This window comes from Chelonoidis abingdonii, chromosome 7, assembly GCF_003597395.2.
Source record: "Chelonoidis abingdonii isolate Lonesome George chromosome 7, CheloAbing_2.0, whole genome shotgun sequence".
NCBI classification, from domain to species: domain Eukaryota; kingdom Metazoa; phylum Chordata; order Testudines; family Testudinidae; genus Chelonoidis; species Chelonoidis abingdonii.
Window position 1 is genome coordinate 44,961,359 of NC_133775.1, and position 26,784 is coordinate 44,988,142.

Consider the following 26,784-nt stretch of genomic DNA (forward strand, 5'->3'; position numbering starts at 1 on the left):
AGGTGATCAGATCAAGGATTTTGGTTCAGCTTGTTATAAAGGCAGTAGTTTAGATTTCCAGTGTGAAGAAGCGTATGACACAAGCGACGTGGGCCCAGCCCATTTTAATCCCTGGCTCTGACCAGCTATCAGTTCAGTTAGGACATTTTTATTGTTTGAGTACAAATGGAAAAAAGATGTCAAAATTATTTGTTTCCCTTACAGATGATACCTAAACAGAAGCAGCCTGAAGAAGAAAATCACCCCGAGCTTTAGAGGAATTTCAGAAATAGCCTCTTGATCCAGATTAAGTTCAATTGAAGTTTACTGAGAAGAATTACAGACCTTCAGCTCTGCCAGACTCCTACCCGTCACAAATATAAATGCTCAATTAGAATTCCTAAGAAAAAATGGATTCCTAAAGTACTGCCCACACTCTGCATTCTATCTCTTCAGAGCATACCACATTTGCAAACTTGTTCTTGTCAACTACAGCGAAAAGGAAGTGCTGATCCACTGCCCACAATGTAACTAAAACTGCAATTTTTGTATATTTCAAAGAGAGAATATTTATCTCCCACTGTTGTTCTTTAATAATTTAGGTGTTGTACATTTTGCTTCTTTATAAGCATTCATAAGAATAGACACAGTAACTAATAACAAATAATGTTTTTAGGACGATCAAGACAGATACTTTAAAAAAAGAACATAAGAGGAATGTCCATGTTCACAAACAAAACTAATAAGGGCAGATGACAACCTGACACAAATTTTCAGAGCTCCACTGACATAATGAATATATTTTGATTTTCACCAAATGAGGATCTGGGGCAAGGTACATGTTCAACTGTACATCATATGTAAGAAATAAATAATTACTTTTTAATATTTGAGTACTTCAGCAGTAGCTGGAGCTAATGGATTTCATTTTTATTTCCGGATAAGGGACAGCGTGCTAGAACAATTTAGAGTCAACCGGATGTGGGTGCCTTAATTTAATCTCCGTTTTGCAGATCACTCGGTTGTATTTCAGCAAGCAGCTAGCACTTGGCTTGCACTCTATAGCAAGGACCCTATCGGTTCCCATGGCCAGGGCTGCTTGTAAACCCACAAGTGAGTTAACTTCCTCACTGAGGCAAAGTGAATTGCAGCAACGTTAAAAAATATTAACACTTTGAAATGTAGAATTTTGCAAAAGTAAAACCCCAGAGAGTGTGATTAGCCAATGACTCATCTTCCCTTTTTAACATGTTTTCACGGCTATAGAACTATATTTAATTGGCCTTTGAATTGATAGAAGCCTCATAGAAGATTCCAATCTAGTATGTAAGGCATTTTATTGCACAATAATATATATTTTTGTGGTTTAATCTCTCAAGCACATTAAATTAACTTTAAATAAAGAGAGAAAATGTTTAGTGAATGAAGAATATTTGCAAAAAATTATCATAAATTTAGTGGTATAGGACAAGCAGTGGAAGTTCCAGTTTCCCCATATAGTCCTGCCATTGTTCTTCAATCTTGGCTTGTAGAAGCCACCTCCAGGTTTGGGCTTTATGCCCATTCAGTTCTTGGCTTCTCAGATAACACTGCCAAATATTGCAAAAATGTGGAGGAGGTGTGTGATATGGACACCTGTCCAATAGGAACTGGATGTAGAACTCCAGATCCGTACAAAAAGGCCATTGAACTGTTGTTCAAGAATAGAAGTGAAGACACAGTATAGCATGTTGTAGCTTTTTTTCCAATGCAACACATCTAGAGTGAAATTTTCAAAGTTACCTAAGAGTAATGAGCACTGAGCATCCAAATCCCTTACATGACTGAAAATCTCAGCCACAAAGTATAGTAATCAGGAAATTAGGGCATTTGCACATAGGCATTTTGTTTTAATTTCATTTCCAACTACCATACAGTTCTAGAATATTATGGGGAAAAACAAACGTTTTGGTACTTTTGCAAGCAACTCTAATTAGGAATAATGATAGATATCATTTGAGATTGCTTGAAAGTACACTACACATATTTAGGTGGACAGAATGTCATGATTTAACAAGAAACTTTCTCACTTCTTTTAATAATTTGCATTATTACCCTACAGAGTTTCTTTTAAGAACATAAGAACGGTCATACTGGTTCAGACCAAAGGTTCATCTAGCCCAGTATCGTGTCTTCTGACAGTGGCTGATGCCAGGAGCTTCAGAGGGAATGAACGTAACACATTATCACCAAGTGATCCATACCCCGTTGGCCATTCCCAGCTTCTGGAAAACAGAGGCTAGGGACACCATCCCTGCCCAAACTGGCTAATAGCCATTGATGGACCTTACTTCCATTAACTTATCTAGTTCTTTTTTGAACCCTGTTATAGTCTTGGCCTTCACAACATCCTCTGCCAAAGAGTTCCATGGATTGACTGTGTGTTGTGTGAAGAAATACCTCCTTTTGTTTGTTTTAAACATGCTGCCTATTCATTTCATTTAAGGACCCTAGTGGTTTGAGCATTGGCCTGCTAAACCCAGGGTTGTGAGTTCAATCCTTGAGGGGGCCACTTAGGGATCTAGGGCAAAAATCAGTACTTGGTCCTGCTAGTGAAGGCAGGGGGCTGGACTCAATGACCTTTCAAGTCCCTTCCAGTTCTAGGAGATAGGTATATCTCCAATTATTATTATGTTTTGAGAAGGAGTAAATAACAATTCCTTATTTACTTTCTTTAAAAGGTTCTTACTTGTGAAAATAATAATTTTAATTTAAAATAAACTACAGAAGTGGACACTTTACGCAGTCTATTTTGAAAAGTTAAGAACATCACAGAATATTACTTAAGATAAGTATAAGATGCTTGTGGTGTATATTGTTTTCATAAGAAAGACTATGACAATTTAATTCTGAAATTGCTGGTTTCAATAAGGTTGCATTGTTGAACTGACCTTAAGTAAAATAACCATTAAGAGCCACAGTCTTCTCTGGGATTAAAATCAGTGGGATGAAATTTAATCATAATGATCTTAAAATACCTCAGCCCAATTTCACTCATACTCAAGTCTGCTGATACTATGCACTCAGGACATGATCCCTGTGGTAGGAGTTGGATATGACCATGGTAAATTTGTGGCATGGCTGGTCAATACAGTAGGAAGAAGGGCCATGTACTCCCAGGACAAAAGTGCCTCTAAGACATCCCCAAGATACACAGGATTTGGGGGATCTTTAGAGTTTTGGAACTGAACTCTCTGCCTCTTCTGTGGAGAGTGATAAACTCCTATCCCAATCGGGAAAAAATCAGAGGAAACTTTACAAGGAAAACTTTGGTGAGTTTTCCTCCCCCCAGAGCTTCATCTGCAAGAAAGTATCAACTAAGATGGTAGTTCCCAGCTTTTCTGGTCAATATAATGCACCAGAAACAGTATCAAAAAGTATGAGTAAGATTGTAAATAAAGGGCATTAGAATAACTGAGGTGAATACAGAATCCAATCATCTTTGACAAAGAAACATTTAAAGAGGTCAAATGACTTTTTTTTTTTAGATTTTACATCAACAATTATCAGACGTGTGTGCAGCATAGGGAACATCAGTGTTCAGCAAACCAAGCTATAATCTGTTTCCAGTCATATTTGGCATCTACCTTAACAACTGTTCTATGAAACTTTTGGACAGAATTTATGTACCAGGAAATCAAGATGCAGTACTTCAAATGATCATCCTACTTTATTCAGTCCCAACAGTCTTCATCACAAAAGTAAAATCTCCTGTATCAGTATGGGGAAAAGTCTTTTGGAGGAGGTGGGGGCCAGGGTTGTTTTTAAGCTGAAAGCATTGGAGCATTTTTTTGTTCTGAAATATGACACTACAGCAAATTGCATGACTGGTCATTTCCTTAATGATAATATTGCTTGTAGCAAGACAGCATGAATACTGGGTCTGTACACACACTAGCTAAACTTCAGTATCCAATGGAAATACTATTTTACACACTTAGGGTTGATAGAAATCGAAGATGCAGTCTGTCATTTTATGGGTGTCGATTAAGATACAGGACAATATTTCAGCAGCAACACTCAACAGAAGTTTGACAACTAAACAATCTAGACAATCACATTTAATGCAGTTTCATAAAACATTGTAGACTATCCAGATCTTCTGGTTACTCGTATTTTGCACATGCAAAACTTCTATTGCCTTTAATAGGAATTTAGCCTCAGTGGATATGTTTACATTGCCGATAAGTACCAGAGCTGCTCGTCAGCTGACGTGGGCCAGCTGCAAGTGTATAATTGTAGTGTAGACATACCCAGTAAGGGCCAAATGCCCAGGGTCTATCTTTATATCCCAGTTCATGCTAGTTTTCATTTGCTCTACATGTGCTTTATTAGATGCTTGGTTTCCAAACCACAAAATGAAGTAAAGCTGGTGCATCTGTCACAATACAGAAGTGGCTGATACTATTTGTGTTGTTCCTATTTCCCAGCTTATGATGTACTCTTTGCATTTGCTGGTGCTCCTGGACATTTGAAGCAGGTTTGACCTTTGATCTTACTCACTATTCCAAAACAGCCAGTTGGCATCCCACCTTTACTTGGAAAAAAGCAGAGAACTTCATTTGAAGCCAATAGCAGTCTTCTCTCAGCAAGAAATGTACTTAATGAGCCAGCAAGAAATATTAATACCTTTTCATCTTTCCCCAGTAAAACAGGCCTTGTCTTTGCTAATCCTCAAGATAAGCTTTTTCACCCATCCTTCTTTTAGGATAAAATTTATAGCTATTCAGAGAGCTAGCATGGGTCTTCTGCAAAGCCACTTAAGTCATGCTTGAATGGTTCATAGGCCTTGTGTTGGCCCCCTGCAAAAGGATCAGCTCCACTGTGACCAACAAGCACAAAATGAACAGACTGTTCTGTTTAAAAGCTGATGGTACAATATGCCCCTATCTTTTTACACTGTTACTTTTATCTTTTTTTGGCTTGAACTTATGGGCTTGCTGACAAATGTCTCCATTTCATTTATAAAATTATTATAAATTGTCCCAAACAACTATAAAGCCCAAGAATAAAATAATATTTCCTACCTGCAGATCTCCCACCTTCTACTTTAAAAAAGGCAATGTAGCCAAATCAAAAGGGTCCTTGACTCAGCTGCAAGGGACCTGGGTTCTGTTCTTCTATTGGTGACTGCCAGTGAGTCACTTTGACTCCCTGTACCTGTACCTGTTTCTATCTTTAAAAATGGGGATAACAATACCTTGGTAAAGCACTTTGAGATCCATGGATGAAAAGGGCTCGGTAACTGCTAAATATAACTATTATGGGGCCCTGAAGTCCAATGACAGCAATATTTTTACAGCTACTATGCATGAAGTAACAAAAGTAATTGATAATGATGAATAGGTGCCCCAAAGTTATTTCTTTTGTATTTCATTGAAAAACTGATCTTTAACATGATTTAGTACAACAAATATGGCATCCCAAATTCAGTAAATAAATGCTGTCCCCTCCAACCACATGAATATGCTTCAAGTTAATATAGTAATATAAAGCATTCCACGTTTCTCTTGTGAGGAAACTGCTTCAATTTCTTATGCTAGTTCTCTAGAAGATTAAAATGGTGTTACCACTGAGATTATATCCACCGCAACGTATGTACTGGGTACTACTAGAGATCAAGTTATTTCCTGAATGCAGAAATCTATCTAGGATAAAACCCACTAACTTGTAAGAAGGTTTTCTACAGTTTGTGCTTATGCAAGTAAGACTTGGATCTGGAGAGAATGCTAATAATTCTATTACCTTTATGGAAAGCCTGAAATGTACTATTACATGTAGTTATGTAATGGAGGAAATCTTTTGAGTTGTAATTTTAATATATTTTATATCTTTTTTACGCTGTTACCAAATAGTTAGGTTCTGAACCTACAAATGCCATGCACATGCTTAGCTTTACTCCTTTAAGGTCTCCCACTGAAGTCAGTGTTTAAAGTTAAACATATGCACAAATGTTTGCAGGGTCAGGAACATAGATTGTAAATCACTATAAACGCTAATATTTTAGAAAAAGATTAGGAGACCAGCCTTGTCATCCTTTCTTAGGGTATGTTTATGCTACGGACTGTATACCAGCATAGCTATCTCGCCATAGCTATGCCAGCCTAACCCTGAAGTGTAGCTGCAGCCTATACCAATGGCAAGGATTTTCCAGCTGTGTAGAAACACCACCTCCCAGAATGATGGCAAATATGTTGACAGAATCATTTATCCATTGACATAGCTGCATCTACAAAGAGGGTTAGATCAGCATAGCTCCATCAGTCAGAGGTGTACATTTTTCATACCCCAGACTGATGTGGCTACATAGACCTAACTGCTAAGTATAGACCAGGTATTAGGCAAACCTCCCACTCACATGAAAGGGAGGTTTGTCAGCATAAGGCCTGCAGGATTGAGGGCTTTTTTTTCTGAATAAATACCATATAGTGAGAACCACTATTAACCATTATAGTGTTAACCACTATTAAGATATGAATAAAATGTACCAGTGAGAAATAATATGATTTTCTTTGTTACGTCACTGCTTCTAACTAAAAAAAAAAAGTGATTACTTAGCATTAACACAGCTATTCATGAATGCTGAACAGAACTGTATTCTCTGTAGCTGGAAAACAGAGATATGGTGCCTCTGAACTGCTCTATTGAGAGATTCCATGATGTGTCTAAAAGAATTACCTGTTCATTCTTATAACTATTACTACTAATAATAATGCAGGAATGGTACCATTCTGCCTACACTTCTTGAAAACAGATAATAGGTCTGTATGTCTGCCATTATCAAAACATCCATCAAAGGTCAGGTAATTTTCCATACTCATTTAGAAACAAAGAAACTACCTATTCTGGTAAAACTGTTCCAGGTTTTCAATGTTTGTTCCTCAGACATGAAGCAGATGTAATCAGTGAGAAAATGAAGGTCGTTATTTTCATGACAACATCAACACAGAGGTGTTTGTGTTTACTCAGCCCTGTGCTCAGAATTGGAACCTTATCCTGTCAGGAGCTGAGTGCTGAGAGCTATCAAAACCCTTTGAGCCAAATGTCCCACATCTTTACAAGACCATCCCATTTCCATGAGGGGATCTCCACAGGACCCAGGATGAATGTGTAGAAAGGTGGAAGGGGCAAGGAGGTCAGGGCATGGAATCAGGATATACAACATCCTGTCTGGCCACCAGTGATACATCTAACAAAAGAGTCAATGTTGCCTGGATTAGATTAACTCTTCCCTAGCATCCCCCACTCCTAAAATGTGGGAAATCCACTGGGAAAGGATTCCAGGGGTATTTGTTGATAAGGAAAAACCCTTGTGTTGGTACCACATTCCAAGCCATTATGGAGGCACAAAACCTCAGTATAGACCCATCCTCTTGATCTAGTGTAAGATCTTCACAGTTCTGAAGGGGTCTATGGGATTTAGGGACAGAACACCTTATTTGTTCTTTAGTGGAATGATTCTGGAGAAACTCCACAAGGGGAACATCTCTCAGAGATTTATTCACAGGAAAGGGTGATCAAGTCCTCAATGTTTACTCAGACCTGAAGTAGGCAAAAATTCCAATGACTTATAGTAACAAGCCCTAATTATTTTTTTCTACATAAAGACTGCAGTTATCTTAATGAAATCCCTGATAATCAGAGTTCATTTCAAAAGCACCTAATGTAACTTTGGAACCTAAGTCCCATTTTCAAAACAGACATTTAGGATCCTTAGTGCCTCTCCACGGCAACCTTTCAGCAGTGGTGTGCCGAGTCTTCATTTATTCACTCCAATGTAAGGTTTCATAGGCCAGTAATACATTGTAACGTTTTTAGAAGGGCTCTTTCTATAAGTCTATAATATATAACTAAACTATTGTTGTACGTAAAGTAAATAAGGTTTTTAAAATGTTTAAGAAGATTCATTTAAAATTAAATTAAAATGCAGAGCCCTCCGGAGCGGTGGCCAGGACCCAGGCAGTGTGAGTGCCACTGACAATCAACTTGCGTGCCGCCTTTGGCACCCGTGCCATAGGTTGCCTACCCCTGGCCTAAAGGTATGTCTACATGCACATGCAGCCTGTAGAGTACCTATACTACATAACTGCTAACATGGGTATAGAAAGCAGTGTAGTCAGTGAGCCACTGCTTAGGAGAGTAAAGAGACTCCTGATCTCTTTGGTTATGTACCCGGGTATACCCTACAGGGCTTTCTACATACCCAAACAGCGCCTCCCACTCTATACTGCTATTTGATCAGCATAGTGGTCCACTGCTGGAGCCTTCCCCTGTGGCAGGGATTGGTCCCGGCAGCAGGGAAAGACTCCAGCAGCATGGAAAGCTACCTCAGGAAGCTGCTGGTACTTTTCTATGCTACAGGGAAAGGCAGCTGTCTGCTGCAGGCAAAGATTCCAGCAGTGGGGAAAGACTCTGGCAGTGGGAGACAGAAGGGAAAGGCTCTGACAGCTTCCTGCTGCTGAGGCTTTTGCCTGATGCCTCCCTGCTGCCAGAGCCTTTCACTGGCAAGTGTAGTTACAAACCACAGTGTGGACACAGCTCACTTTTCACTGCACTTTGTAGCTATATATGATGTGCAGTGTAGACGTAGCCTATGTCAGTTTTGAAAATGGGATTTACATTCACAAGCCACTGTAAACATATTCTGTGCCTAGTAAACCTGCTGAGGGAGTGCACCATATCTACCCAAAGTGCTAACCAATCCAAAGAATAGAAGGCCCAATTCTGGTGTGAATTTTACTGACATAAATCCAGAGTAATGCCATTGAAGGCAATCTTACATCAGTGCAGCTGAGATTAGAACTTGACCCAGAGTAACTGAAATATATTCTAACTATTTTATACTCATTTATGCCATTAAAGGTGGTAACATGAAGTATGCTAGACATTTTCTGAACAGCTTTGATACATTCTGAATAGTTGACATAACACTTCATTTTCCTTTTTTCTAGTAGCTGTTACCGCAGAACAGATTAAATATTTTCCAATCTAATGTTTTACATTTGATTGTCCAACCAGTGTATACTTTTCAAGTGAGGGTGGTGTGCTGGAGCCAAAAGCTTTTATTAAAAAAAAAAAGAGAGAGAGAGAGCTTTGTATAAAAAATGCATCAGGTGAGGAGAATTATTTGATCATAAAATTCTACTTTTTAAACTTAGTGGCCTTCCGTTTGATTTTAATGCTCTGTCAAACTGGTGTTATATTGTCCTTATCCAATTCAAAACTCAAACACCAAAATTCTAATTCTAAGTTCTTTGGCAATGTCTAAACCTAGCAAAATAATTTATTTATAATAAAAAGAACAGTACTGCATTAGATCTATTTTTAAAATATGAAAAATGTTTCTGTTTTCTGGGAGCAAAATATCTCACAAAACACTTTAAAAGACAGAAAGAGAGAGCAATTCATAGGAACATTAATACTAATTTTATTCTGGCTGGTATATAGTTAGTACAGTTATTACTAAATCTTTATATCACAACCACTAACAGCAAGAGTCCACAAACTATACTAAACATCTGTCCTCTGTCAGAGTTAGTTACTCCCACCAGGCTATCACACAGACATTTCAGATTAGGATAATTTAGCAAAGTCCCTTCAGGCTAGGAGAAGGTACTGAAGGAAGTATAGCTCTTCAATAGAAGAGAAGCAGGGGCCAAAAGATGACTTCGAATCAGAGAGCATCATCTCAAAAGAAACAGAAAAATAGTAGGTCTGGAATCAGATCAATGTACTAAACTATATTGTTTTCACATTTTAATAGAAAACAGGTAAATTTTGAAGCATTGGGTTATAGTTCAGTCTCAAAGTTCTAGTAAATCACAATATAAACTGCTGAGATTTGCTCTTCGGTATATATCATTATCAGAATCTGTGACACAATTATACCTAGTAAATCACAGTTACCTGCTCTTTTTTCAATATATGATTATTATTTTATAATGTAACAAACAGGTAGCATTACTAACACCTCATATGGAAAGGAAAACATCAGAAGGGCTGTTCTTTGTTCTTCTTTTGATGACTTTAGTCTATAGGTTCTGATTCAGCAAACCACTTCAGCACATGCATAATTTTAAGCATTTACTTAGTCCTTCTACATTTAAACCATTTTCTGAGCAAATATTTATCAAAATATAATGATACATTTTTTGGAACATTTTGAAAATACCATTAAGCAAAGAGTGAAAGCGTGGCAGATGTAAATTAGATGATGTATCACCCTTTCAATCACTGTGGTGGCTCCCAAAGTCTACAATAAAGATTTTAAATGACTTTAAAATAGACTTTGTGGTGCTGCCCATTTTCTAATATGCCAATTATCATGAAGACAAGCTGTAGGTCGATTGTAAGACAAGCTAACGTGACAGATTATTTTCAGAGAGAGCAAATGGTTATTGTCATTAAAGAATTTCTATATAAATCTGAGCAAATATTTTTTATTCTGGGGCCAAAGCAAAAAATTCTCCCAAATTTGCTTAGAATTGAATTGAAAAATTGATATTTTTTAAAAAATTTCATCAAAGCAAGGACACACAAATTTTTTGTTTGGAACTGACCAAAACATTTTGGGTCAACCTAAAATGAATTTTTTGACCTTTTTTGTTTCAATACAGTCATTTGGGAGGCATTTTTCACCTTTTTCTTGTGGCTTTTTTAAAAAAATGGCCAAAATTGAAAATGGGACAATATTTTGGAACAAAAATAATTAAAAGAAACATTTTCAAATGTTCAGAATGAAACATTTTGAAACCAAAAAGTTGAACCAAAACATTTAGAAATGGTCAAATCTATTTTTTTTTTACTTTTTCAAAATAAATCAGCCAAAACTATTCATCAAATTTGACCGAAATTTGAAAATGTAGTTTCAGACCCCCATCCCCAAAATGCATTTTTTCAGTGATAATACTATTTACTGAAAAGATTTCACCCAGCTCTTTTAGTGTACCAAAGTGTACCACTTTGTCACAATCCCTTTTCAATGAACATTTTATATCTTACTAATAAACTCAGCCACTCAAATACCTTTGCGATTTGAAAGTAAAACATTTCCAAAGCACACATACAGCTGCATACGACCTGATTTTCAAAAGTGCTAAGCACCACACTTCCAATTATTTAGTTCAATAAATATCTCCTTCCAATACTGAATGATGCAGTGTGGATCTGGACCTTACTCTCATTCACTGAAGACAATTTCCAACGCTATCTCTGGCTTCACTTTATCTGCAACATGCACTTCATGAAATGTGATTTCAAACCCTTGGACTCTAGCTGTTAAATCCTGTATTTCCCTTCATACATATATTTTGTGTATTATTTTTTTTGATGAAGGGTGGAGAGTTATAGTACAATACTTTTCTGGGTAGGTAAATCTTTTAGGGCAATGACATATCTGGAGTGAGAATCAATTCCTTATTATTATGATTATATTTGGTTTTATGGATGCTCAAATATCGGTGATGAATCTGGGACAAGATTCTGAATAGAATAGAATAGAATAGAATAGAATAGAATATTGTCCTTACCCTTTGGTATGTAGGTAGGGCAACCAGACAGCAAACGTGAAAAATCGGGACAGGGGGTGGGGGGTAATAGGAGCCTATATAAGAAAAAGACCCAAAAATCAGGACTGTCCCTATAAAATCGGGACATCTGGTCACCCTGTATGTAGGTACCCTTACACACTTGCATTCCATACAGATGGAATATCTATAATGTGAATTGCATGTCATGAGCATAAAAATTTTAAATTTTCATACTCTCTGGGATCATACACACATGGGCATATCTTATTGTATACAAAGTACATATACAACACACAGCAACCTGCACAGCTATATTAAAATTCATTTATTTACGTGACTGCTAACTAGTTACTATACTGTTACAAGTGTGAAATCACAGTGGGTTTAGGGATGGGTTAAACACTGGGGCCAAATAAATAATGTAAATAAGTGCAACGCTTTTGTATATGTCCTTATATAGTTCCTTCACATAAGAGAGAATAAAAATAATTACATGGGTGTCTAAAGGTTTTTTTAGCAGGGTTTTATATTAAAATGTACACTACCAAGTTCTGTACTGTATCATCTGCTGTAATATAAAAATTGCAAGGGCACAGTGACCAGTGTGAATAATAGTTTGTGGACCTATGTATGAGAGGTTATTTTGGGTGCAGAGAATGATTCATTATTCAAAGATCGTGCTACTTTGAATAAGACAACAGCAGGTCTATTCCTCAGCAGAAGACATTAATTGCATAGGGGATTATAAAAACAATACGGCTTGCTCATCCTCATCCTCGCTCCCTTGTTCCTTCCTTTTGTAAAAACCCACTGTTGTATTTTGCCTTAAATTAGATTGTGAGCTCTTTGGGGCAAGTATTATCTTTCATTCTGTGTTAGTCCAGTGCCAAGGAGAATGGAGTCACCCTGATCTTGATTGCAATCATTAGGTTCAATTGTAGTAGTAAAAAAACAATAATATAATATTCATGGCAGAATATACAAGACAACAGCAGCCACAATGTCAAAAATGCTAACAGCCTTATGTTCCATGTGCTCATTTTCCTCTCTCACTTCAGCACCTAAACAAAGGCCAGACTTTCAAAAAAGCTAAAAACCCACCCATCAAAATCTGGAGATTTATTCTGATGTCTGAATGATCGCCAAGCTCTTTTGAACATACTGCCCCATTTGCAGGTGCTGGTCCTGAATACCTTGTATGGGCAATTAAATGCCGAAGCGAAGGTGTAGCATTTGAGGACCCAAAAAATATCCTATTGTGAATATAATCCAACAGCATGGGTATTAGCATTATCTTACCATAGGAAACTAAAGAAAATTCAACAAACTACTAAAAAAGAAAAAAAAACACAGAGACAAAATAATACTTGTAAGTTTGAATGTGTTGTGCTGCTGCCTTTGTGGACTTTCCATTGACGTCACTGTGGAGGTGAGGCTTAGATGACTAACATTTTGAGTGGGGAGAGAAAACAAGAGATTTAATGAGAGAGGGAATGACTGCCAATGGTGTGAGGTAATGTGATGGATAAAATGTCATTTCTGTTCAGTAGAAAGTCATTTTTAGAGGCTTTGGTTTGCTGACCATCCTTCCCTTGACATAATCCTGCAGCCATTGAAATCAGGGACAAAACTCCCATTGACCTCTATGGCACAGGATCATGTCCATATATGCCCACTCCCCAACACTGCCATATGTACTAAAATCCCAAACAGTAACATATGCAGGATAGTCTTCAACTACAACTAGACCTGGTAGTTCAAACGTTAATCATGACAGGGAGACAAATGCAGCTACAGCATCTTGATCTTTGTTTATCTAACAAAGCACTCCTGAACTCTTGTGGGTTTTGCTATAAAGATATGAAGTTATTTCCTGAACTGCACTGTGACATTGCAATGGTTTTAATATGTCCTATGTTCCACTCAAAAAGGAATCTACAGGCATGGTTTTCATATCATATTGTGACTCCTTAAAAATCCATCTTTCTTCATCTAGAACACTTTGCTTTTTCATTGATTCTATTCTAGTGGTCAGACAGTCCAATATTCCTAACAATATAACATGCCAAATTCAGGAGATCAACAGCTGTATTTCACTGAAATTCATGAAAGTTTTACCTCTGTCTCCCTCAAAACATTGAGTTCACTGTTATCCAAGAAAAATTTGTCTTTCCACACGCCAGTCTTCCCTTTTTGTCACCATCATATTTAGACCTTATATCCCTGCCAGGGCTTCTTAAATCAGAGCTGTCTCTCTTTTGCCAGCCTTTGTGTCCTCTCCAGCACCTGAGTTCACCTTGGCTTAAGTTATCATAGACCCTAATATTCTGTAGGGGAAAGACCATTTATTGGGAAGGCTCTTAGAAGGTTTTATTTCTAAGTCCTTTAATCACTACTCAGGCAATCAAAATACCCTAACAAACACTACTAGATGAGGAGTAGCACTGACCCAGAACCCCCTAGCATCTATATAACTTTATTGCCTTTTCACATCTTTCACTGAAACCTAAACCACATGCCATGCACCTTATGTGAAATGTGAAGCAGGTGCAGAGGATATAGAAATGCCTTTTGATTCTGATGAGCCAACACAATTGAACACAGAAGCATTAAACAAAAACCCAGCAAACAAGACTGAGCCTTACAATAGCCTATCCATTTTAAGGCCTCTCTCATATACCGAAATGCTACAACTATTGCAATTTTTATACTGTATATATTCTCCAGTTCTTTCCATTGATTACAAAAAATTAAGATGATATTTTATCATTGCAACAGGGTACCAAACATAAAATTATTAAAATTATATATAATTTTTAAAAGAAAACATTAATTGGACGTAAATTTTACAAGAAGGACTGATTCTGAGAATAAAATCTCTTTGGTGTATCCGCTCCACAACACTATAAAACAAAGTGATTTCTCTAGTATTTGTGCATGTTACCTTACATTCGTTTTTAAATTATCTAGAAGTATATAGAAAAGAGACTGATACAGAATGGAACTGCAATAGCCAAATCAACTGTTGACCAATGGAGAAAAGTCCAGAAGTAAGAACGGGAAAACTTTCTTTTACCTTGTTTTGAAGTCTGGTTTCTAAGAGATCCTTGACCTGGTTTCCATTATTGTGCAACCAATTGATTCCTGAAATAAGTTGTACCCATAAATGCTACCATTTAAACATCTAAATTGCATTTCTCATATTGACATTCTTATGGTAGCATTTACATCAACAAAATGGAAAACACTTCTCAAAATCAGGCCTTTTATATCTATGGTTTCTTGAGGGCCATGGTTTTCTGATTTATGAAGTAGATTGGAAGCCAGGACACCACCATACCAGTCTGGCCTTGGACAGTGACTCACTGTATGACTTTAGTCATTCAACTTAACCTCTCTGTATCTCAATTTCCACCTTTGTTAAAATGGAGACTATATGTAATTTACAGGAGACAAGAGAGGGTTAATCATATGGGGCCTGGTTCTGTTACTTTTACTCAAGTTGAGTAGTTCTTTACTCTCAGAACAGTCCCACTGATTTGACTGCGGCTGCACAGAATAATTTTTTTTACATGAGTAGTTGTTACACTGCAAAAACATCACCTTCCCATTGTCGGCTTCTATGCTTCAGGTGTGAGGGCAGAGATCAATCCTATGCCATATATTCAGACAGTCACTTGCTTTATACTTTCTGCACTTCTTGTGGATAGCTCTATGTCCTAAGACAATGTTTCCTGAGATCAGACAGCTTCTTCAGAGTAACTCTTTTGTGATAATTTAAGGGTAGTCAATAATTTTTACCTTGTTAAATGTTAATGAATTGTGGCTCAAAATATCACCATGAGGTAGGTATTATCTACAATTTAGAAAGGGAGAAACTGAGATTTAGAGCATTTACATGACTTAAGCTAGTTCATACAACATGCCTCTGGGACAAGGTGGGTGAGGTAATGTCTTTTATTGGACCAGTTTCTAGTGGTGAGAGAGAAGTTTTTGAGCCACACCAGTCTTCTTCAGGTCAGGGAGAGGTACTCTGAGAGTCAAAAGCTTGTCTCTCTCATCAGTAGAAGTTAGTTCAATAAGAGATATTACCTCACCCACCTTGTCTCTCTAATATTCCGGAACCAACATGGCTACAACTACACAGCATACAACATGTCTGTGACAGAGCCTGCAATAGAATCCACAGAACCTGACACCCACTTCTGTGCTCTAGTCACTTGGCCATACTCCATCATTTATCCTCCTCCTTTTTTCTTATCCACTTCATTCCTTCTTATCTCCCACAATCTAGAAGCAGTTCAGGAATTCACTACTGCTTAAGGTAACCTGTTTACAGTTTCAAGGGGGCGAGTGCCTTTGCAGTAACTACTTAATTATCTGAAAGTGTCTTAATACCATATGCCTATACACCAATCCTTCTGAGACAGAAATTACTGCTATCCTTGTGTATTGCCTTACATTTTCCCGGTGCTAGGAGATAGCTAATATATTTAATGATCTGCTAGTTGTTATACGTAGTACAGAAATATTCTTGGATTTGACCTCTTCCTCCCCACCCCCCGTGTTATAATGCTATTAGTCTGATTTGTGTGTGTGTCCTGTTTCATCACATGTCAGGAAAAGACTATTTCAAAGGCTATTTCAAAAATTGCTCCACAAAGTCCACATTTTTGTGACAAAAAAAGTCCTCATGCACAATGAAATATATTGTTAGAGCAGACAACTGTCTATAGAGTGGTGAGATTGTGAATGAGGAGCACGGTTGTAAGAGAAGTCTTTGAATTTGCAAAACAGAAACCCAAGAAAGGATACCAGCTGAGTGTACATTGACACAGAAGGAATAACTAGGAGCACAGTACTGAGAAAGAAGTAGAAAAGAAAAGAAAGGAAATAGGTTCTGTAGCTATACAACATTATGGACAATGACACTGAAATGCTCACAAAGTCAGTTTTTAAAACCCTGATACTGAAGCACCCAATCTGTTTTTATTAGAAAGAGAAAAAAACCTGGAAATAGATAATATGGTTTAACAATTATTGAAACACCAGTGAACATGACCTGTCTGAAAGCGCACAAATAACCTGGAAATATATCTAGACACACAATGCAGCAGTCTGAGTCTCCATTTCAACTGAGAAAATCAAAGCACTGTAGGTTGTTTTTGTTGTTTAATCTTGATATTTACAGGAAGAAATCAATGTTTTACCATTTCAGGGCTTTACACTGTTATGTTGCATCAATTTGATTCCAGACTGATTCAGTGCCTGACTTCAGCTTCAAAAATAGTAAACATTCCATGCAAAAACTGCCTACTAGCTCAGAGTGGTTTTCCTGACTGAAATTACATGAACTAGCTGACATCAAACATCCTCTTGACTGTTAATCAGACATGAGTATAATAGCAATGTGTGACAGTGGGCACCCTGAAGTAATGGAAAAGGGAATAGGCTACCCGAGGTGACATATTTCTAGACTGTACTGCCATTTCCTGGATGGGCCTGGCAATCCAATCTCCATTAAATAGTTTAACTGAGAAAATAACTAAGGCCCTGGTCATGGTTGAGTGGAGACTTAAGAGGCAACAGCCATTTAGGCAAAGAGAGGTAGCCGTGGCAGAACTCAGGAAAATTGACAATTAGATATAATATCTAACTAGACCACAAATACGAAGAGAGGACACCATGGAGTTAAACTCTTTATGGTCTTCCCCTGTGTCTCACTCTCAGCATGGTGCAGAATGTACCTCCATGCAGCTTCTCAAGAGAAGAAACACCTACTAAATACTCCTTAAGAGACTTAATGTGTTAGTGATTGAGTATGAAGACCTTTAGGTTATTCAATACATATAAGTAATGTCAGGGATGCAGCAGGGTCTAGTAAATAGGTCAAGGGATAAGGAGTCAGGAAACCAGCGTTCTGTTCCTAATTCTAACCTCGACCTCTTATGATACTTTTGGAAAGTCACTTCACCTCCATTTCCCCTTTCTCCCCCTCCCTTTGTCTGTCTTGCGAAGGCAGGGACTGAGTTTCTCTATGTACTTGTGTAATTCTTAATACAGTGGGTCCCTAGTCTATACTGGGGCCTTTGGAATACAAATATATAAACATAATAGCATCGGAGTAAAATTCAGAGGTAAAGGGAATGACTGCAGTGTGACATGTTCCAAAAAGAACTTTCCTTCTAATCAAACTCTGCATGGCAGTTCTGTGATTGTAGGAGTATATTGGTAGTACATTCTAAATGTGAGGAGTCTGGTGGCACCTTAAAAGCTATCAGATTTATTTGGGCATAAGATTTTGTGGGGAAAAAAACCCCACTTCTACAGATGCATGGAGTGAAAATTACAGATACAAGCATAAATATATGGCACATGAAGAGAAAGGAGTTAACTTACAAGTGGAGAACCAGTGTTGACAAGGCCAATTCAGTCAAGCTGGATGTGGTCCACTCCCAATAATTGATGAGGAGGTGTCAATACCAAGAGAGGGAAAATTGCTTTTGTAGTGAGCCAGCCACACTCAGTCCCTATTCAAGCCCAAATTAATGCTGTTAAGTTTGCAAATTAATTGTAGCTCTGCAGTTTCTCTTCGAAGTCTGTTTTTGAAGTTTTTTTGATGAAGGATGGCTACTTTTAAATCTGTTATGGAATGTCCAGGGAGATTGAAGTGTTCTTCTATTGGTTTTTGTATGTTACCATTCCTGATGTCTGATTTGTGTCCATTTATTCTTTTACATAGAGACTATCCGGTTTGGCCAGTGGTGTTCTGTTCTTTTCCTTGTTGGGCCTGTCCTGTAGTAGATGACTTCTGGGTACCTGTCTCACTCTGTCAATCTGTTTCCTCACTTCCCCAGGTGGGTACTGTAGTTTTAAGAATGCTTGATAAGGAAAATAACAGAACATCACTGGCCATCACGTACAGCCCCCAGTGGAAACCTCTCCAGCACATCATCAACAATCTACAACCTATCCTGGAAAATGATCCCTCACTCTCTCAGACATTGGGAGGCAAGCCAGTACTCCCTTACAGACAGCCCCCTAACCTGAAGCAAATACTCACCAGCAACTGCACACTACAGCACAGAAACACTAACCCAGGAACCAATCCCTGTAACAAACGCCATTGCCTACTCTGTCCCCATATCTACTCTAGCAACACCATCAGATGACCCAACCACATCAACCACACCATTAGGGGCTCATTCACCTGCACATCTACAAATCTGATATATGCCATCATGTGCCAGCAATGCCCCCTGCCATGTACATTGGCCAAACTGGACAATCTCTATGTAAAAGAATAAATGGACACAAATCAGACATCAGGAAAAATAACGTACAAAAGCCAGTAGGCGAACACTTCAGTCTTCCTGGGCGTTCCATAACAGATTTAAAAGTAGCCATCCTTCATCAAAAAAACTTCAAAAACAGACTTCAAAGAGAAACTGCAGAGCTACAATTAATTTGCAAATTTAACAGCATTAATTTGGGCTTAAATAGAGACTGGGAGTGGCTGGCTCACCACAAAAGCATTTTTTCCTCTCTTGGTATTGACACTTCCTTTTCAATTATTAGGAGTGGACCACACCCAACCTGACTGAGTTGGCCTTGTCAACATTGGTTCTCCACTTGTAAGTTAACTCCTTTCTCTTCATGTGCCAATATATTTATGCCTGTATCTGTAATTTTAACTGCATGCATCTGAAGAAGTGAGGTTTTTTACCCATGAAAGCTTATGCCCAAATAAATCTATTAGTCTTCAAGGTGCCACCGGACTCCTCATTGTTTTTGTGGATACAGACTGACACGCTACCCCTCTGATTCTAAATGTGGTTCGCTGCATTTCAGATTGTAAATATAAATGCTTTAATGATGAAATCTAAATGAATTATATGGTTGGAATCAGAGGTTTGCCATGCAGAGCGTAAAGAAAACTTGTTCGCCTTGAACCAACATTCCTTTCCCTATATTCCTTAGATAACAGCCAATACACCTCAACAATAATCCTATCATATTACATGCTCTTCACTCTTCCCTCCCTTCCTCTGTCTCTCTTACCCTCCACTCCTTCCTCTATTGTTTTTCATGCTTCTGGTTCCCATCTATTATCAGATTTTGAAATACCAGAAGTGAGCAGAGCACTGAAAAGTCACTGAGTTGTCACAAACAAGGTCCCTGCCTCAGAGAACTTGCTGTCTACATGCACTATTGAAAACAACACGGTGAAATACCCGACACTTCTTCAAGAGACAGGTGGCTGTTGTAAGTGAAAAGCGTCACAGAAGAGAGTGTATTTCAGAACACTCTCTCTTCCCCTATTCTTCCTCTAATATCTTGTTCTAGTTTTTGCAATTCTGTTTTTTCTAACTACCCCACCTTCCCAGCATTACCATGGCTTTCAACAGTTATAATTTATAACTACAACATGATTCCACTAGATCTTTCCAGAAGGGTAGCCTGAGTTGCACTCCAGCACAATCCTTCAGACTATCTGCCATTCAGGAGGCCAAAGACGTAGGGGAGCTCTGCCAAAGGTTGTGGCCAAAGCAAAGAAGAAAAGGCATTGAGACTGAGCTCATTAGCCATTAAGGTTGGAAGTTGTTCAGGCAGTGATTTTCCTGAGCCTGCAGAAGCTTTTTAATTAATAAATAATAAAATAATAATAAATAATAATAATAATTAAGTCAAACCCAAATTATTAAGTGGAACTTGGAGTTTCTTGTGAAAAGGAAATGGATCAGTTGTGGGTAAAAGGCTTGTGAAAACTGTTGCCACACCCATTCTTTAGTGGGAGGAAAGGATGGCCTGAAGCCATGGGATGAGAGAATGTTCAGCCAGCATGTGTTTAAAAAAATCTGAGAACAATTGTAGCATTTCATAAAGATATGCTTCAATATGCACTGTAGATAGACCCTGGAAATACAAGACTTACATTTTGATTGTTTGTCAGAAAACCAAGTTAGACAAAAGACCATATTATGACACTGATCGTTATAAAGCCCCATAGCATATGCCAGACGGCATTAGGCCCTGATATTACAAGCTGTTCTGTGCAAGTGGACTTGAGAGCGACGGACACCACATTGAAAAAGTGACCTGAATGGGATGTTTCGTGGATACAAATGTCTCCCTGAACAGACCAAGTTTCAGGAATGGAGCCTAAGTGCACTTGGTAACTTGGAGATGTTTTACGTCTGTGTCAGTATGGAAGTTTTCAATGTTCATTAGAAAATGGGTACTGAACAGCTAAAAATAATATTACTCCTATATTTATTACTGACACACTGCAGATGGCCACTTATATTTCATTTCTTGAAATTTCAAGCAATATATATATATAAAAAGGCACCTTTCCCAGGTTCTAGCTATCTTTGACATTCTTTAAAAACATAGGTCAAGATTCTTAAATGTGACTAGTGTTTCTAAACGCCTCAATGTAGGGGTACCCAACCTTACAGGGATCTGACTGGCAGAGGGTGGGTGCTTAGCACTTTGAGAGAATCAAGCTGTTTTAAAACATCTCAGATTGGGCCCCACAAATTGAGCCCCTTCTCCCCCCCCAAAAAAATCACTAAGCATATTTGAATCTTGGCCACAAATCATAATGTAAAGACAAATCCAGCAACAAACTCACCATTGACTAACAATAACCAGCAAACTATTCCTGCAGCAAGATTAAAGACCCTCTCCTTCCCTCCTAGTATAACCCCTTCGGCAACAAACCACTCCAGATAAGACCTAGCACCTACTCCATCCCTACCAGCCAATGGTAACCAATACAAAAAATATCAAGTCCACCAATACACCTGTCCTAACAGAAAGATCCACCCCTATCAAACTCTTCCCTACCCAATAACAAGAAAAACAGAGAGGCATTAAACATGTCTTGAAAGTCAAACGTAAACTATTTCGCACAAGGGAGGGAAGGAAGGTTACAACAACTGACCATAATTTGTGTCAGTAAGGCCTGGGGACCGGAGTCTCTCAAATAAGCACGTGCCAAATTACATAGGGAAAAGCAACACCTTAAATTCCACCTGGTAACCAACAGGCAGAGAGTGCAGATCCCAGAGCCCTGATGTTCTGTGCTCCCTCCCTGCTACATCTTTGATTTTAGTCCCAATGGGACCTACAGTGTCTATACTGTTGGATATTTGACATAGTAGATTCAGTAAATTAATATGGTACGGCTAATCACAAGCAATAACAACTAGCTCTTGTACAGCACTTTTCATCTGTAGATTTCAACATGGTTTACAAAGATGGTAAATAGCTTTATCCCCATTTAACAAAAGGGGAGACAGAGATACAAAGGGGTGAAGTGACTTGCCCAAAATCACAGAGGAAGATGTGAGAAGAAAGAATTCCTTCCTTCCAAGAAATGGAGACGGAGCAAAGTTTTAAGCCAAATATTTTCTCCCTCATAATTCTCCAATACCTTAATGCCATTTCAGTATTTGAACTTTTACTGACTTTATTCTGTTTTTCTGCTTTCTGTGGCTCTTATAACAATTATATTAGCAACTTGATAGGGAGGAACTGGCAGAAGCCAGACCAGTCTACGCAGAAAAGAAGATAAAATCTGTCTTTTGAGGAAAAGTAGTGCTACCCTCTCCTCCTCATCCCCTCTTCCAGCCCCCTCTGTTAGCCATTGCACGGACTTACAAGAGGGGTTGCAACGGAGGCAGGCATTGACCTGCCCTTGCTGAAGAAAAGGGAGCAGCAGACATCTGTAGACGTGAGTTATAACAATGAAAAATGGGAGAGCAGATAAAAAAAGAGAATTCGCCTCTTTTCTTTATAGTGCAGGATTCACTTGTTTCCATATAATATCCAACAGCGACTAACCAGATCTACTTAGTACTCATCTTCTATAGGCTCTCAAAGATTACAGAACTAATACCCAGACTTCAAACCGGCTAAAAACATGTTAGCAACTAAGGGTCTGATTCTTCTCTCACTTACACCAGTGTAAATCAAGAATAACTCCACTGAAATCAATTAATAATAAATTACAGTACAGTAAAACAGCTGTAGATGAGGGGAGAATCAGACCATGCCATTTGCTACTGTCTGGAATTAAGTGAATTAAGGACCACTTTTAGGATGAACATTGCTTAACAAACAGCTGCAGTAGCTAACATGAATGCATCGATATCCTCAATTATATAAACTAGCTAACTGGAAGGGTGGTAGAGGGTGGGGGCAATCATGCTGCAACACTGTGCCCTCTTTAATTGAAAACTGTATCATCATAGGATCCAGATTCTACAGACACTGATGGCCATTTGTGATACTTACTACTTTGACTTAATTGACTACTCACATTAGCAAGCACTAAACCTAGCTGTCAATGTTGCAGGATCAGGCCCTTAGACTATACCATTCTTTTTGAAGTCTGACAAGTGAAGATTGAGCTAACTTCACTTATAATGGAAAGTAGTTGCGGACCATTCTAAATTCTAAGTCCCTTTAATTAATTTTCACTAACTACAAAGCGGATGTCTCAACAAAATTACTCTATTTCTTGAAAACTGTCAATGGTAATTACACAAATTCTACAATTTCCCATCACTCCAGTCAGTTTTTTATTTTTTTCTAGACTCTTTACAATATGAATCTAAATTTGAGGAACTGTATGCCATCGGCACCAAGGAGTGTCTTAAATACAAAGAGAGTTTTGCTTTTTAAAGATTCCTTCAGTGATATTTTTAATCTTTTTAAACAGTGAAGGAATAAAATGTTGACTCTTAAAAAATGAACTGGGATTCCACTGAACTGACATTTATGAGAGCTCTAAATCAATTATTTTTTCAAAATTATTTGAATTAAAAGACAATTAAAATATAAAATGCAAAGCTTTCTTTAAAAAAGTTTATACATATTCACGGACGGCTACACAGGAAACATTTTTTCTCTTGCACATTCTAAGCCACGTCTTCCTGTTCTGGTGTAGCCTTTGCCACATTATGGCTGCAGTACCAACATATTATAGTTTCTGGACAAAGTTGTCTTGTCAGTTCTTCTCTTTGCAAAGCTTCCACATTCTGTTTTGCTAAAAGAACTTTACGGAACCAGATTTAGAAAATGAAATATCAGTTGGTACCTACCTTTGACAAAAACATTGTTGTCCAGAAGGGCAAAGCCAAATGCCAAGAGTTCAAGCCACAAAAACATGGTTATATCTGGAAATCAGGAGTATCCTTATGAAACAGCATGTGTGTCTCTCTGGAAAGCAAAATAATTGTTATCTTTCTGTAGAAGTATTTTTCGGCAAAACTTGAATCAAAAGCAGAATAACTGTGCACGTACATTGCAGTGCTTGCTTATCAGTCAAGGAGCAGTTTCCTCTGTCACCCAAAGACTAACCACTCGCGATCTCACTGTATAGCTAAGTGATGTCAGAGACAATCTTACCTACTTCTTTAAAATGCCGCTTTTTTTTTCTTTTCAGTTTCCAGGAAGTCAAGAGGGTTTTTCTTAAGTTGCTGCACTAATGTTTAACTTCCTTAATTCAACCAAATAGATCATTTTAAACCATTTCTGTGGAAGAACTGAAGGAGAGTTGAAAAGAATTTCATGTTTCAAAAGCTTGTCTGTAACTTAGCTCTGTTCCAGTGCCTGGTCATTCATGAACCATGTATTCTTTCAAGCTATACCAAGGAAGAAAAAACATCCTTCTGAGGACATAATGAATCAACATATTAAGCTGACAATACAGCCATAATAAAAATACCCAGTTCTTATTGAAGTGAATATCGGTTAAATGAATAACATTTGAACATTGGTCTAAAAAGTACTTTTGATAACAGTCTCTCTGCAAAAATGGAATTCCTGTCATGACAGTACTCAATACCAAATGGCTATGGATGACCTGTATTCTGTTTCTTGTGCTGTTCTGTATCTAGGCAGTCAACATGCTTTAGTTGTCTAAGGCTTTCATACCACCACCTACAATACGCTGAATCTGAATTTTGGCAGTCAGTTCCACAAAAAGTTGACACATCCCTATGATAGAATATTTAGTCCCTTTCTAGTATTTACCAGGGAGCAGCACAGTCCTGGAGGACTTGAGTCCCTCCTGCTGAGTAGGCAAACGACTGCAGATGTCTTCCTTCATTGCAGACACTGGAATGGTATCCAACAGCTGATTAAGGTCCAGTTGGATGGTGAAGAGCAGAAGAGAGGTTAAAGGGGGAGAAATGCTGGGACTGCCTCTTTCATTGGGGGTTTGAACCAGCTACCACCACTTTAGTGATCAACATTAAGATTACCAACATTTACCAGCAGCACCATGAGTTCAGAGGATTGCTAAAAAAGGGAAGAAAGCCTCATTTGTTTATGTTTATTAGTCTTATACAATAAATTATGTAAAGACTGTCCAAATACCATATTATAGAAAAGTGCATAAATAATATCTGAGATATTACAGGTTTTCCCTATACTTAACATAGGAAATAAGGGTGCTCAGACTGGGGATGGAAGCACTCTACTGTGTCCCAGAAAGCCTCATGTAGGGACCTCCCTGTCTCACTTACCTCTGTCAGTTCAGCCACTTTGGTCTCAAGAGCCCGTCATCGATCTCTGATGGTCATGAGCTACTTGCACTGAATACACCTATATGCCACCTGCCCACAAAGCAGGCAATCATACATGCTGTATTCAGTGCAATAAATTGAATAGTTCCTACTCTACTGTTGGACTTCTCCCTGATTATTTTTATTCTTGAGGGGGTTTGTGTGTTTTTGGGGGTGAGGGAGAGAGAGAGACAGCTGGTCGATGGCCTAGGTTTAAAGAATGTTTATCTGACTCTCACACATTCTCTCTAAACTTCCTTACAAAACTCCCATTTGCTAGTTCCTGTGGTCACTTATGAGCTGGCTGTTCTTCCAAGTTAGCCCTGCCCCCTTGTCAAGAGATCTTCAAGAGATCAAAGAATGGCAGGCTAGAGCCTCTTTAGGAAGCTCTCAGCCTGGCCTAGAAGGCCGCGAGGCTCAGCACACAGCCTCCCTCCCAACCAGACCATACTGTAAACTTCAATCAAGCAGGCACATGGCAAGCAAGTAAAAACATAACAGACAGACAACAAACTTATCCCAAAGATGGAATGTCTTTGCACCAATTCTTTAAAAAAAAAATACTGAACATCATATGGATCAGAGCTTTAGTGGATATCAAATGGATATAGTTCCATGGGAGTAAATGGAGCTACTTCAATTTACATCAGGTGAAGATGTAGCCCTATCACCTCTAAGCTTGCAAATATGCACCATATAAAGTTTAATCAGACAGAGGATTCTTTACTCAAAAACAATCAAAAATTCATGATTGTATGTATTTTTGAACTGACGTATTTCCATGGCATTTAACACTGTCTGTTAAATCACTTAATGAGACACAAGATTAGCTCACATTGCGAGCTTTCTGTTAAAAATTTAGTAACAATCGCCTGTATTGTTCCAGGTTTGCAAGATTTAAACCCAAGAACTCCAGGGAGTTATTATAAAACTTGACATGATCTGAAACTGTTTGGAGTCTAAATTCCTTTTTATAGATTGTAAACTCCTTGGGGCAGAGATCATGTCTTCCTTTGTTTCTTGTACAAATCCAAGCACACCGTTGGCATAGGTTGCTGTTTCTGAACTTTTAACAATCAAAGTCAAATTGTGTAATGGAAAAATTAGCAAATTCTAATTTTATAAGACATCAGAGTTTTCCTAATATGCCATTACACTTTGAGATATCAAAGCTAAGAGGCCAACAGCTAGTTACAGCATTAACCTTCCCTCTGAGGCTCGATGTGTGGTCACAGAAAGACAAAGTAGCACTATGGCTCCCTAGTGAGTTAAACTGTTTAGGCAGTGGGGAGTCAATGAATATCATAGGGGGTCTGCCTTTCCGTATGGTGTAAAGTGAGTACAAAACAGAATGCTACCACCAGCGTAGAGGACCGGAGAATTTTTATGTGGAAGCAACCTACACGTTGCACAGGTGAAAATGCAGCATCGGGTTTACAGTGGCATCAGCGGTGCCAGGCCCACACTCAGAAGGGGCCCCGGTGCTTGGACTGTGGTCACACTCCTCCCCTCTACCTAAAGGACGTGCACCCACTCAGCTTCTTCCCCCGGAGACTCTGCCCACCACTCGCTCCTCTCTGTCCCCTGCCACCCTCACTCCCTCCTCACTCATCTCCGCCCTATCCCCTCCCTTGCGAATGGGAGACAAGGCCTCGGGC

General features: G+C 38.4%; 1 protein-coding gene across 5 annotated transcripts in view; it reads right to left on the reverse strand.

Annotated features, from left to right (window-relative positions):
- The window catches only part of PTPRC (protein tyrosine phosphatase receptor type C), a 124,432-nt gene extending 100,463 nt beyond the window's left edge, over window positions 1-23,969 (reverse strand). For 3 of the 5 annotated variants that reach the window (XM_032786235.2, XM_032786236.2, XM_032786234.2), the window contains exons 1-2: window positions 23,862-23,969; window positions 23,660-23,777 (exon numbers count right to left, since the gene is read on the reverse strand). In XM_032786235.2, coding sequence (XP_032642126.1) covers window positions 23,660-23,726 — 67 coding nt within the window. In that variant the 5' untranslated portion in view covers window positions 23,727-23,777; window positions 23,862-23,969. The remainder of the gene's footprint in view (window positions 1-23,659; window positions 23,778-23,861) is intronic. The other 2 variants (XM_032786239.2, XM_032786237.2) reach the window with 1 other exon arrangement.
- Window positions 23,970-26,784: the final 2,815 nt, after the last annotated feature.